Below are 15,431 nucleotides of genomic sequence, written 5' to 3' on the forward strand. Positions count from 1 at the left end.
CCAATGTTCTGGATTATCCAACAAATTTTTGTAGTCAATGTTTTCAAACATTGTGATATTTTGGTGCTAAATTCGTAAATACAGTAATTACTACATAGCATTAATGTGTAATGAACTACTTCTTCTGTCAAATTTGTTGTATAACATGATGTTTTGGTGCATAATTTGTAAAATCATAACCTATTTTGATGTTTAATAGGCTTTTTCTTAATCTCTCCTTATTATCCAACATATTCACTTATCCAACATTCTGCCGGCCCGTTTATGTTGGATAAGTGAGACTCTACTGTAGTTTTATCAATGTCTCTGAGTGTCTCTTCGTTCTGCGCTCCACTGATTCCAGCCAACTACTGCTGCGCTGCAAATACTCTGACAGTTTATTTTATTTTCAATAAAAAAAATTGCTTAAAAAAAACCCACTCCCCTGGCTAGCAATCTATTTCCAAGTCAAGAGTTGAAGAAGATGCAGAAAAGAAAAGAAAGAGAAGATAGAAAAGAGGAGGAAAGGAAGGAAGGAGAGAAAAAGGCGGAGAAGAAGAGGAGAAAGAAGGAGGCCAGTAGCAGTGTCTTTGTCAAAGTGAAGGAAAGTTGCCTTTCATTTTAGTGAGGGGCTGACCTCACATCCTGCGTCTCAAGCAGCAAAAATGCATTCTAGGAGTGGCGACGTTAAGACACAAAAGCCGTGCCTGCAAGGTATGACTCACGGGAGCCTCTGTGTCTGTGTGCATCATCGCACACCACACACTTACATCTCTAAAAATACACCCAGAGCTTCTTGCACAGGTTGCCAGGCAACTGCAAAACGCACGGAGGTGGGAGACCTGCCGGGTGCAAGCACCAAATGTGGCCGCCACCCGGGCATCCTTTATTATTATTATTATTATTATTATTATTATTATTATTGACACAACGACGTTGTATGACACAGCAAACAAGATAGATATGCTGGATTTCGTTTCACAAAATCACAAGTCGAACACTTCCCAAGTGTCTAGGACTGTGTGATGTATTTTCGGATGATGCCGCTATCAGGACCTCAAGATTGAACTTCAAAGACTCTGGCAGAAACCAGTGCAGGTGGTCCCAGTGGTGATGGGCACACTGGGTGCCGTGCCAAAAGATCTCAGCCGGCATTTGGAAACAATAGACATTGACAAAATTACGATCTGCCAACTGCAAAAGGCCACCTTACTGGGATCTGCACGCATCATCATCATCATCATCATCATCATTATTATTATTATTATTATTATTATTATTATTATTATTTTAATTAGTGATTTTTAAAATTGTGATACACAAACACAAACATAAAATAATAGACATAACACTGTACAGTGCAATGATGGGCAGCCTTTTGCGCTTGGTGCGTCAAAATTCACCAAAAAACCTAGTAATATATAACTGTATTTAATAAATCCAAAACTATTTACTAGCATTATTTCCATGTACAACAATCTATGGTACCTCTTGCCGTTTCTACACTGATTTCTCCCTATTCTAGTTTCAATATAGTCATGAATAATGAATAATATAATAATAATAATATAATGGTAATAATGGGGCTGGGCTGTGGCACAGGCTGTTGAGCAACCAGCTGCAGCCAGCTGCAATGAATAGACATAACATTGTACAGTGCAATGATGGGCAACCTTTTGCGCTTGGTGCGTCAAAATTCACCAAAAAACCTAGTAATATATAACTGTATTTAATAAATCCAAAATTATTTACTAGCATTATTTCCATGTACAACAATCTATGGTACCTCTTGCCGTTTCTACACTGATTTCTCCCTATTCTAGTTTCAATATAGTCATGAATAATGAATAATATAATAATAATAATATAATGGTAATAATGGGGCTGGGCTGTGGCGCAGGCTGTTGAGCAACCAGCTGCAGCCAGCTGCAATGAATCACTCTGACCAGGAGGTCATGAGTTCGAGGCCAGCTCGGAGCCCCATGTTTGTCTTGTCTTTGTTCTATGTTAAAAGGCATTGAATGTTCGCCTTATATGTGTAATGTGATCCGCCCAGAGTCCCCTTCGGGGTGAGAAAGAAGGGCGGAATATAAATACTGTAAATGAATAAATAATAAATAATATGATAATATACTACTACAATAATAATAGAATAATAATAGAATGATATAATATATATAAAAATGTAATGTGCATAATTCCCATGGAGTAAACAACAAAACCACTGGACCAAATCACACCAAATTTGGCCACAAAAGACATTAGCCATCCAATCAATCTGCATGCGGCAGCGTGTCAGCAAAAATGGTTGGCGTGTCAGTGCTGACACGCGTGTCATAGGTTGGCCATCACTGGTATAGTGAATACCGTGAAATACTGATTAAAAAAAAACCCACAACAAACACAATACTCAAAATCAGCCATCACTATATCAACCAAAGGGAACTAGACAAAACAAAATAATATATACAGTAGAGTCTCACTTATCCAAGCTAAACGGGCCGGCAGAAACTTGGATAAGCGAATATCTTGGATAATAAGGAGGGATTAAGGAAAGGCCTATTAAACATCAAATTAGGTTATGATTTTACAAATGAAGCACCAAAACATCATGTTATACAACAAATTTGACAGGAAAAGTAGTTCAACACGTAGTAATGTTATGTTGTAATTACTGTATTTACGAATTTAGCACCAAAATATCACAATGTATTGAAAACATTGACTACAAAAATGCATTGGATAATCCAGAACGTTGGATAAGCGAGTGTTGGATAAGTGAGACCCTACTGTAACTGTATTTAATAAATCAAAAACTATTTACTACCATTATTTCCATGTACAACAATCCATGGCACCTCTTGCAGTTTCCACGCTGATTTCTCTCTATTCGAGTTTCAATGTAGTCATTAATAATGAATAATATAATAATAATATAATGGTAATAATATGATAATATAATACTACAATAATAATAGAATAATAATAGAATGATATCTATATATATATATAAAAGAGTGATGCCATCAGGGCAGCGGACAAAACAACAAAACTACAGGCCCCCCAACCTCGAAATTTGACAACACAAGCCATCATCCACGGCTCTAGGTTGATACAACAAAAAAGAAAAGAAAAATAAAGTCCTAATTAGAGGGAGAGGAATAATTGTTTTTATCCAATTGCTGCCAGTTAGAAGGTTAAGCTCCACCCACTTGGTCTCCTAGCAACCTACTCAGCCTAGGGGACAGGCAGACTTAGGCCTCACTTAGGCCTCCTCCACAGATTATCTAATTTGCACTGGATTATGTGGCAGTGTAGACTCAAGGCTCTTACACAAAGCCATATAACCTATTTAGAATCTTGTATTATCTGCTTTGAACTGGATTATCTGGACTCCACACTGCCATATAATCCACTTCAGTGTGCATTTCATACAGCTGTGAAGAAGGGGCCTCATATAATCCAGTTCTAAGCAGATAATATAAGATCATCAATATACAGTAGAGTCTCACTTATCCAACATAAACACCCTGGCAGAACGTTGGATAAGCGAATATGTTGGATAATAAGGAGAGATTAAGGAGAAGCCTATTAAACATCAAATTAGGTTATGATTTTACAAATTAAGCACCAAAACGTCATGTTATACAACAAATCTGACAGAAAAAGTAGTTCAATACGCAGGAATGCTATGTTACAAATTTAGCACCAAAATATCACAATGTATTGAAAAGATTGACTACAAAAATGCATTGGATAATCCAGAACGTTGGATAAGCGCATGTTGGATAAGTGAGATTCTACTGTAGATGGTTGTGCTTGGAAGTTAGATGGAAGGTTATATGAGATCTAGCAGCGTTTCTCCTGTTTGGGGCTTTTAAAATCCAAACTTAGTCCTGAACAATTTTCCCAACATCTCAAGGTTTAGTACTAAAAACCACCTACTTTCTTGGCAAACAACGTGTTGTTTATCTCCAGCAGCTGTCACCTCCCTTTTCCAGCATTTCAGCAAATCCCATGTCTTACACTGCAAATTTTCTTTTCTTTTTTCTTTTTGCATAATAATTTTAATTTATTTCTTGTAATTGTAGATGCAGTGAAAGTGGGAGAACAAAAACCAAGTAGTAAAGAATGGTGAGAAGAGAGACAGGGAGTGAAACAAAGAGGAGAAGAAAAATAAATTTAAATTGACCATTGGGAAGAGATCTGGAAAAAATAATAAAATACCCAGCGACAACAGATATAAGAGAAAATTGGTATAAGATGCAGTTCCGTTGGTATTATACCCTGGACAGATTAGCAAAATTCAACAAAAAGAACTCTAAATTATGTTGGAAATGTGGGAAAAAAATAGGAGCCTTCTTTCACCAATGGTGGACATGTGGGAAAATCAAATAATTTTGGAAGACAATTCACCAAATGATACAAAAGATGATAGGAACCAAATTCAAATTAAAACCAGAAATGTACCTACTAGGATTCTCAAACTCAATACATTAGAATCTCACTTATCTAACATTCGCTTATCCAACGTTCTGGATTATCCAACACATTTTTGTAGTCAATGTTTTCAATACATCGTGATATTTTGGTGCTAAATTCGTAAATACAGTAATTACTACGTAGCATTACTGCCTATTGAACTACTTTTTCTGCCAAATTTGTTGTATAACATGATGTTTTGGTGCTTAATTTGTAAAATCATAACCTAATTTGATGTTTAATAGGCTTCTCCTTCATCTCTCCTTATTATCCAACATATTTGCTTATCCAACGTTCTGCTGGCCCGTTTATGTTGGATAAGTGAGACTCTACTGTATTAAAGAAAAACAATGATAGAGTATTATTTTACATTCGCACTGCGGCTAGACTGACCTTAGCAAGAGTTTGGAAAAGAAAAGAACCTCCGAATTGGAAAGATTGGCTAACCACAACATTGGACATTACACAAATGGATATTTTTGACACAAAAAATAAGAGAAAAATAAGACTGATTGGACAAACGTTATAAAATTCCTGAGAAAAATAAAAATGGATCTTACGATAGATCTGGATTTTAATATTATTGTGTATATTGACTTTTATGACTGTTTTTAATCATGTTGAAGTTTTACTGCTCGGTTTAATGTTTTATCTGATTTGTGCTGTCGTGTCTGGGCATGGCCCCATGTAAGCCGCCCCGAGTCCCTCCGGGGAGATGGGGTGGGATATAAGAATAAAATTATTATTATTATCAACACAACGACGTTGTATGGCACAGCAAACAAGATAGATATGCTGGATTTCGTTTCGCAAAACCACAAGTCGAACATTTCCCAAGTGTCTAGGACTGTGTGATGTATTTTCTGATGATGCGTGCAGATCCCAGCAGGGTGGCCTTTTGCAGTTGGCAGATGGTGATTTTGTCAATGTCTATTGTTTCCAAATGCCGGCTGAGATCTTTTGGCACAGCACCCAGTGTGCCCATCACCACCGGGACCACCTGTACTGGTTTCTGCCAGAGTCTTTGAAGTTCAATCTTGAGGTCCTGATAGCGGCTGAGTTTTTCCTGTTGTTTTTCGTCAATGCGACTGTCACCTGGGATGGCAACATCAATTATCCAAACCTTGTTCTTTTCCACAACTGTGGTGTCTGGTGTGTTGTGTTCCAGAACTTTGTCAGTCTGGATTCGGAAGTCCCACAGTATCTTTGCGTGCTCATTTTCCAATACTTTTGCAGGTTTGTGATCCCACCAGTTCTTTGCTGCTGGGAGGTGGTACTTGAGGCATAAGTTCCAATTATTATTATTATTATTATTATTATTATTATTATTATTATTATTATTATCTGTTTTGTATATAGCAGTGAACTAATGGAAAGGAGGTTAGAGAAAATGACAAAAGTTAAAGGAAAACGAAAAAAGAGTCTCCGAAGCACAGATGGGAAGTCAAACAGCACTTCATTTTTTCAGCATCTTCAAAACCAAGCCCTGCATGTGTTGCAAATAACAAGGAACGGCAACTAAGGGATTCACCTGGGTCCATAGGATGAAATTGGCACACTTACTGGCTGTCGGCATGGCTGCAGGGCTCCCATTCCCAGTGGATGCTGGGCAGCGGAGTCCCGCTTGCTGTGCATTGGAGGCTCTGCTCCTCTCCTTTGGAGACCAAGTCCGGCTTGTAGAAATCCGTCTCCTTTTCATAGATTTTGGGCCTCTCTGGAAAGGAAAGGGAGGAAGAAAGGTCACTCTTGGACAAACTTGTTCTTTCTTTCACAACAATAAGAAGTCTAAGACCCAGGAATTACATGAATATTATTGAAATGGTAGTGCCATTGTATAGTACAGTAGAGTCTCACTTATCCAACATTCACTTATCCAACGTTCTGGATTATCCAACGCATTTTTGTAGTCAATGTTTTCAATATATTGTGATATTTTGGTGCTAAATTCATAAATACAGTAATTACTACATAGCATTGCTGCCTATTGAACTACTTTTTCTGTCAAATTCGTTGTATAACATGATGTATTGGTGCTTAATTTGTAAAATCATAACCTAATTTGATGTTTAATAGGCTTCTCCTTACTCTCCTTATTATCCAACATATTCGCTTATCCAACATTCTGCTGGCCCGTTTATGTTGGATAAGTGAGACTCTACTGTACTAATAATCTCCGTAGTTGTGTGTTAGTAGGTGAGTAAAGGCATGCTAATGTAGGTACAGTAGAGTCTCGCTTATCCAACGTAAATGGGCCGGCAGAACGTTGGATAAGCAAATATGTTGGATAATAAGGAGAAAAAAGAAAAAGCCTATTAAACATCAAATTAGATTATGATTTTACAAATTAAGCACCCAAACATCATGTTATACAACAATTTTGACAGAAAAAGTAGTTCAATACACAGTAATGGTATGTAGTAATTACTGTATTTACGAATTTAGCACCAAAATATCACGATTTATTGAAAACTTCAACTACAAAAATGCGTTGGATAATCCAGAACGTTGGATAAGCGAGTGTTGGATAAGTGAGACTCTACTGTATTAGTATACTAGTATTATATATTATATTGTGCTATACTACTATATGCTTTCAAAGGCTTTCCTGACCGGTTGCTTTGAGTTTTCCGAGCTGCATGGTCATGTTCAAGAAGCATTCTCTCCTGATGTTTCGCCTGCATCCTCCCCCCCCCCAAAATAATTCCAAACACTTTTGGCCCCAAATATTTCGAATATGGGATATTCAGCTTCGACAATGGAGCAAAACTTGGTTCAGCCCAAGAGAAAATAGTAGGAAATGGTTGCAAACGTGCGGCTAGCTTGTTACATTTTGTAAAATAGCTCAAAAGCTGACTTTGTCCAAAAAGCCTGCACAGAGGCCTCTTGGGTTGGGTTTATGTGTCCTGGGGCGAGTGTGAAACATCCTTGTTGCTTGACTCTAAGAAGTGTTTTCTCCCGTTTTCCTTCTTGGCTGGCCAGGATGCATGGGTGGCCAGCTGCTTGCTCCCTTCCCACCCGGTTCAAATACTTCAAGACGATGCGCTTCTCAAAACCTTGGCTCAAGACTCAAACGTAATCCGGGAACAACACAAACACAGCGACCCACCAACTTCTTGGAAAACCCTTGATGTACAAATATGTACGGGGGAAAAGATATATTTTTTCTGTCTCCCATTAAGTGTTCAGCCACCTCCCGGAGATGCTAAAATCCTACTTGCAAAGCCAGCAACAAGGTTACGCTCCTCTTGCCAAACCGATTTCCATCTGCCGATGGGATGGATCAGGATCGAGGGTGGCCCATGCTTAGGTAAATGTAAAGGTCCAGTCGTGTCCAACTCTGGGGTTGGTGCTCATCTCCATTTCTAAGCCAAAGAGCCGGCGTTGTCCTCAGACACCTCCATGGTCATGTGGCCGGCATAACTACATGGAATGCTGTTACCTTCCCGCCGGAGCAGTACCTATTGATCTACTCACATTTGCATGTTTTCAAACTGCTAGGTTGGCATAAGCCGGGGCTAACAGCGGGCACTCACTTCACACTCCGGATTCGAACCTGCAACCTTTCGGTCCACAAGTTATATAATATATTGCACAAGATTTCTCTAACTTAAAATGATACATTTTAATATATTGGGTTTATGGTTCCCGTCCCCTTGATCAGGTCATGTAAATGTTATTTATTTCTATAATTGTATTTTTACTTTGCTTAATAATGTGTTATTATGTTGTTATGTAATGTTTGTGTTGTTTTTATGATTGGAAACCGCCCTGAGTCCCATCCGGGAGATAGGGTGGTATATAAATAAAGTTTTATTATTTATTATTAAGTGCAGCAGCTCAGCGCTTTAATACACTGCACCACTGGGGGCTCCCATGCTTAGCAGGGCCAGGCTGTGGCGTAGCTGGTTAGTAGCCAGCTGCAATAAATCACTACCGACCGAGAGGTTATGAGTTCGAAGTCTGGGTTGGATTGAGTGACCGACCATTACATAGCCCCAGCTCGTTGTTTACCTAAGCAACCCGAAAGACAGTTGCATCTGTCAAGTAGGAAATTTAGGGACTGGTGTGGACTGGTCCATGAGGTCACGAAGAGTCGGAAACGACTATGCGACTGAGCAGCAGTTATGCAGGGAGGCTAATTGAACTAATTTACAACACCATAAAAATGTCCAGCAGCATGCACGCTGGAAGATGAGGAAGTACTCCATCAAGGACTCGGCGTCACAGTGGATGAGGAAGCAGCAGCTCCCCCTGTGGCCGGAATTGAGCATACCCTCACAAAGCCGGAAGCTGGAAAGTGTTAAATAGCCTCTGTGTGTGTCGTATGTCCAATGGCATTGAATGTTTGTCATGTATGTGTACATTGTGATCCGCCCTGAGTCCCCTTCGGGGTGAGAAAGAAGGGCGGAATAGACATACTGTCAATAAATAAATAAATAAATAAATAAGTAAATAAATGCGATCTGCTGAAGCTTAACATTTCCAAGATTAGAAGAGGATGAAAGGGATGTAGTTTAATGGAATATTAATTACGACGGTTTAAGGAATAGCAAGAGCAGGTTGGAAGTCTAGAACTTTTAATTTTTTTTAATTGTTTTATTTTGTGTATATGTATGTGTGTGTGTGTGTGTGTGTGTGTGTGTGTATATGTATGTGTGTATATATATATATATACACTAGCTGTGCCCGGCCACGCGTTGCTGTGGCAAAGTGGTGGTGGTGTTGGTCAAAAATTGTTGTGTAATTTTTATTTGACGTATTTGTATTTTTTAATTAATTTTATTGTAAGTTATCTTTTTATTTATTATATTTTATTATTTTCTTGTATTATTTTTAGTTATTTTCTGTTATTATAGTAATTTTTTGTATTAATTTTTTAGTGTTTTTAATTTTTTTTAGTGTTTTTTATTATTTTTATTGGGTTGCTAGGAGAGCAAGCTGGAGGAACTTAGCCTTCTAACTGGCAGCAATTGGATAAAAGCAATTATTTCTCTCTCTTTAATTAGGACTTTATTTTTCTTTTCTTTTTGTTGTATCAACCTAGTGGCGTGGATGATGGGTTGTGTTGTCAAATTTCGAGGTTGGGGGGCATGTAGTTTTGTTGTTTTGTGGGTCGCCGTGATGCCATCACTCTTTTATATATATAGATATGTGAGTGTGCAGATATATATATGTACAGTAGAGTCTCACTTATCCAACATAAACGGGCTGGCAGAATGTTGGATAAGCAAATATGTTGGATAATAAGGAGGCATTAAGGAAAAGCCTATTAAACATCAAATTAGGTTATGATTTTACAAATTAAGCACCAAAACATCATGTTAGACAACAAATTTGGCAGAAAAAGTAGTTCAATGTGCAGTAATGCTATGTAGTAATTACTATATTTACAAATTTAGCACCAAAATGTCACAATGTATTGAAAAGATTGACTACAAAAATGCGTTGGATAATCCAGAACGTTGGATAAGCGAGTGTTGGATAAGTGAGACTCTACTGTATATATATAGAATTTCTTTTTTTCCAATATCACTCTGTTTTTTTTCTCTTTCTTGACTTTTCCTACTTTTCTATAACAAAAATATTGTTCTCCCACTTTCGATGTATACCAAATTTTTTCCATCTCTTCTTATTGTATATAAAATCTCAATAAATACATAATATAAAAATAAATAAATAAATAAATGCGATCTTGACATATTCTTTGCAGTGCATTGGGGAGCAATGCTTCACCAAAAATGAAGCATTCACGGCTTTATCACCTGCAGAGTAAGATTTCAACACCGAGTATAAATGACCCTCTTTCATGGAGCTGGCATCCTTGCAATCAGCAGCGTATTTACAGTAATTCCAATAATGCCCCTCGATTAATTCCGATCTGCGACAAGCGGCTGCTCGGGCATGAAATTGTACACAAATATGGGCACGAAAAGCTTGCGGAAACCATTAGCGGAGATGGCCGGCATCCAGAGGGCAAGGGCGCCCTTCGTTAGCTGCCCACCAATTTTACGCCGACTGGCTTTGTGTTTGGACCTCTATTTACATGAGGAACAGCCGATCCTTTCATGCATCCCGGGGTGGGCATATGAGAAAACCCATTAGCCCCGAGCGGTGTGCCGCCCAGCCAACCGGCACTAACTCCGAAGGCCATGCGAGAAATCGAGGGGACGCCAGAGTCAAATGAGATTTCCGTGAACCTTGCCCTGGAAAACTATTCACCTGTCAGGCCGAAAAGAAAAGGCACGAGGATTAAATGCTAAACGCCAGAACGGACACAGATGGTTCTGCAACCGCGGTGGATGCACCCGCTTAATCCCACTTTGGTGGCACTAGAAGTACTCTCCTAGCCCTCAAAGTCTCTCACGTCCCAAAATTGGGTGATTTGAGGGCACTTTCTGCCCCAAGTCATGCACACAGCCCTTCCAAACATATGTAACACACTTTTAAGTCAGAACTTTGTCATTATTATCTACTATTTTACAGCCTGGCTGCCTGGCTATCTGTCCAGACAGATTTGGTTGTGTATTTGTGGCATGGAACAATAGGGTGCTGTTCCTGGGTTATATATTGCTTTTCCTATTAGCCATTTGCATGACTTTGGCTCTCAGTACAGTAGAGTCTCACTTATCCAACGTTCTGGATTATCCAACGCATTTTTGTAGACAATGTTTTCAATATATCGTGATATTTTGGTGCTAAATTCGTAAATACAGTCATTACTACATAGCATTAATGTGTAATGAACTACATTTTCTGTCAAATTTGTTGTATAACATGATATTTTGGTGCTTAATTTGTAAAATCATAACCTATTTTGATGTTTAATAGGCTTTTTCTTAATCTCTCCTTATTATCCAACATATTCACTTATCCAACATTCTGCCGGCCCGTTTATGTTGGATAAGTGAGACTCTACTGTATTTACATTCCTCTCCAGCACATCCATGTCCCAACAGCCAGTACTAAGTTTTTGCCATGCCATTTACGAAACTACACATGTTGTCAGCGGACACCTAATGATGAATGATTTGTATAACCCGGCAACCCATCCTGTTGTTCCCTGGCACAAGTACACCACGAAACCGGTCTGCACAGATGGCCATACAACAAGGTCTGAGTAATTATAGTAATGATGGCATTCTGTTCCTGGTTTGAAAGTGTCTGTTCCTGTTCCATTGTGTACTATTTAGTGTGAAAGTACTTGTTGCACCCCAGGAGGTTCATTTTTCTGCCACAAACTTCATTAAAACATGTCAAGGATGAAGTTCCTCTTCCCAGGACAATGTTTTTGCCTTCTACTCAAGTGTTGCCTTCTTTTTAGGAACCAACCAATCAGGAACAAGCATCCAAAACCCGGGAACAAACCCGGGGAAAAATCCCACGATTTCCAATTGCAGGGACATAAAAACATATGAAGATCTGGATATTCGGCTAAAAACCGTGATATTCCCGTACCTGGAAATCTCGTGTTTTTTTTCCTTTTGTAGAGATGGCTTCTGGGTTGACAGGGAATGGCGTCTGACCACCCTCCAGTTTGCTGCAAGAGCTCTTGGGATAAAGGTACTGTCTAGATCAGGGGTCCCCAAACTAAGGCCCGGGGGCCAGATGCGGCCCTCCAAGGTAATTTACCTGGCCCCCGCCCTCATTTATAATATAGTATTTTTATATCAGTTTTAATAATATAATATATATACATATAATATTGATAATAATACTATCATTTTATACAATACAATACTAACAGTAATATCATATAATAATATTAATTATATGTTATATATTACATATAATATTACAGTATAGTGGTATAGTTCAATATAGTATAATGCTAATATTGTGCTAAGCTAATAATATAATATACTAGCTGTGCCCGGCCACACGTTGCTGTGGCGTTGTGTGGTGGTGTTGGTGAGAAATTGTTGAGGTAGTGGTGGTATTGAATGTCTGTTGTATGGCTGTCTTTATGTTTAGTATGCACACTGAAGTGGATTATATGGCAGTGTGGAGTCGGTTCAAAGCAGATAATATAAGATTCTAAATGGGTTATATAGATGTGGAAGGGCCTTGAGTCTACACTGCCATATAATCCAGTGCAAATTAGATAATCTGTGGAAGAGACCTAAGTGAGGCCTAAATCCGCCTGTCCCCTGGGCTGAGTAGGTTGCTAGGAGACCTAGTGGGCGGAGCTTAGCCTTCCAACTGGCAGCAATTGGATAAAAACTATTATTCCTCTCCCTGTAATTAGGACTTTATTTTTATTTTTATTTTTTTTGTTGTATCAACCTAGAGCCGTGAATGATGGGTTATGTTGTCAAATTTCGAGGTTGGGGGGCCTGTAGTTTTGTTGTTTTGTCCGCTGCCCTGATGCCATCACTCTTTTATATATATAGATTGTATGTACACATACAGCTGCTCTGAGTTCCCTTCAGGGTGAGAAGGGTGGGATATAAATGTAGTAAATAAATGTAGTAAATGAATAAATAAATAATTTTAGACTTAGGCTTGCCCAAAGTCTGAAATGACTTGAAGACACACAACAACAACAACAACAACAATCCTAATTAACCTGACTATCTCATTGGCCAGAAGCAGGCCCACACTTCCCATTGAAATCCTGATAAGTTTATGTTGGTTAAAATTATTTTCATTTTTAAATATTGTATTGTTCTTTCATTGTTGTTGTTGTTGTTGTTTTGCACTACAAATAAGATATGTGCAGTGTGCATAGGAATTTGTTTGGTTTTTTTCCCCAAATGATAATTCGGCCCCTCCACAGTCCAAAGGATTGTGGACCGGCCCTCTGCTTTAAAAAGTTTGTGGACCCCTGGTCTAGATGGACCCCCACAATATCTGCTTTGAACTGGATTATCTGAGTCCACACTGCCATATAATCCAGTTCAATGTGGATTTTATACAGCTGTGTGGAAGGGGCCTTAGTCTACTTGCTTTGCCTTGTAGGTCTATCAACACCTGGAGGAACAAAGCCATGTCTGTCTACATCAGTGGTTCCCATCCTTTGGACCTCTAGGTGTTTGGATTTCAACTCCCAGAAATCCCAGCCATCTTATCAGCTGTAAGGAATTGTGGGAGACGAAGTTCAAAACACCTGGAGGCCCAAAAGTTGGGAACCACTGGACATGGAAGCAAACACATTATAAAAAGAGTTCTGGATCTAGGTAGCTTCTGCAACTTGGTTGGTCCTGAAGCATCAAGAGACTTCAAGACCAACCAAGTTGCAGAAGCTATCAAGAACTCTTTGCTTCCATGTCCGGTGGTTCCCAACCTTTGGGCCTCCGGGTGTTTTGGACTTGAGCTCCCACAATTCCTTACAGATGGAAAGAAGGCTGGGATTTCTGGGAGTTGAAGTCCAAAACATCTGGACCTACAAGATGTCTATGTTCCTGTGCAAACAAAGCATAACATCTCCTCTGAGGACACACCTCCAACACTGAGTAGCATTGGATATGACATATCTGAAGAATCCCTCAGGTAGCCTTGAAACTGGACCTGGGATTCTGGGAAGTGCAGTCCAAAAATAGCATTCTGAAACCTTACATTTGAACATTCCCCTCCTCGCTCTTTGGTATTTACTAATATCTCCTTGTTGGAGTAGAAGTAATGGTAGTAGGATGCTTGAACAGCTCTTGTATGTCTGTAAATGAACATTTATTTACAGTATTTATATTCCGCCCTTCTCACCCCGAAGGGGACTCAGGGCGGATTACAATGAACACATATATGGCAAACATTCAATGCCAACAGACAAACAACATACAGTATAGACAGACACAGAGGCATTTTAACATTTTTCCAGCTTCACAATTCCGGCCACAGGGGGAGCTGTTGCTTAACTGTCCACTGGTGGCTGTACTTCCTCATTCCTTTCCTCGTGTTTTGCTGGCAGTTTTATGATGTTGTAAATTAGTTAAATTAGCCTCCCCACATAAAGCATAAAGCGTACCTAAATTTCCCTACTTGACAGATGCAACTGTCTTTTGGGGCTGCACAGGTCAACAGCAAGCCAGGCTATTTAATGGTCGGGGGCTTAACCCGACCCGGGCTTTGAACTCATGACCTCTTGGTCAGTAGTGATTTATTGCAGCTGGTTACTAGCCAGCTGCGCCACAGCCCGGCCCTTGGGAATCTATCATTTCTTTCCGTTTCTATTATATTTTGAAGCTTCTTCTGGTAAATTGCATCCTTGACCATCCATGAAGATGATATTTTGAGTATTTTCTAAGATAGCCTTGAATGTTGAGCACGGCTTGTATGAAAGCAAAAAAAAATCTCCAGTGCTTACCTAACACAACCACTTGGATGGTGTGGTTTCTAGAGAGGCCATGCTTCACGTTGTTGAGGAGTATGGTATAGTTCCCTGCATGTTTTGCACTCACGTCCCTGATGATTAGTTTGTACTTTGCAGGATCGGGTTCATAGCAGTTGTTTGTAGGCAGTGGCTTGCCGTCCTTGTACCTGCGTTGACCCACAAGAATGACGGACAGTTAAGACGAGAAACAGAGAGGAAACCCTGGCATCGGTTGGGTTGTTGTCATGAAGATGTGCCACCTTGCACAGCCTTCCCAAAATTGGTACAATTCCCATCATCACAAAACAAATGATGGTTGGTCATAATGACAGGAGATGATGGGTTGTCATCCAAGTGATGTTGGAGAAAGGAGAAGTAGCAAAATTGCAATCACGGAGAGAATTTCTTGGGATTCGCCAATGACTTTCACATGAATCAAGGGCTCCTTCCGCACAGATGAATAAAATCCACATTGAACTGGATTATATGGCAGTGCGGACTCGGATAACCTAGCTCAAAGCAGATATTGTGGATGATCTGCCTTGATATTCTGGGTTATATAGCTGTGTGGAAGGGCCCAAAGAGCATGGAAAGAAGGACTTCATGGTCCAGACTTTCTACTTGGTGATTTATTTATTTACTTACTTACAGTATTTATATTCCG

At 39.3% G+C, this 15,431-nt stretch overlaps 1 protein-coding gene across 3 annotated transcripts in view; it reads right to left on the reverse strand.

Moving 5' to 3' along the window:
• The window catches only part of LOC100563056 (vascular endothelial growth factor receptor kdr-like), a 180,177-nt gene that overhangs the window by 72,749 nt on the left and 91,997 nt on the right, over nucleotides 1-15,431 (reverse strand). For all 3 annotated transcript variants that reach the window (XM_062964097.1, XM_062964098.1, XM_062964096.1), the window contains exons 9-10: nucleotides 14,762-14,934; nucleotides 6,025-6,175 (exon numbers count right to left, since the gene is read on the reverse strand). In XM_062964097.1, coding sequence (XP_062820167.1) covers nucleotides 6,025-6,175; nucleotides 14,762-14,934 — 324 coding nt within the window. The remainder of the gene's footprint in view (nucleotides 1-6,024; nucleotides 6,176-14,761; nucleotides 14,935-15,431) is intronic.

The sequence above is a fragment of the Anolis carolinensis genome, unplaced genomic scaffold (genome assembly GCF_035594765.1).
Source record: "Anolis carolinensis isolate JA03-04 unplaced genomic scaffold, rAnoCar3.1.pri scaffold_12, whole genome shotgun sequence".
NCBI lineage: Eukaryota > Metazoa > Chordata > Lepidosauria > Squamata > Dactyloidae > Anolis > Anolis carolinensis.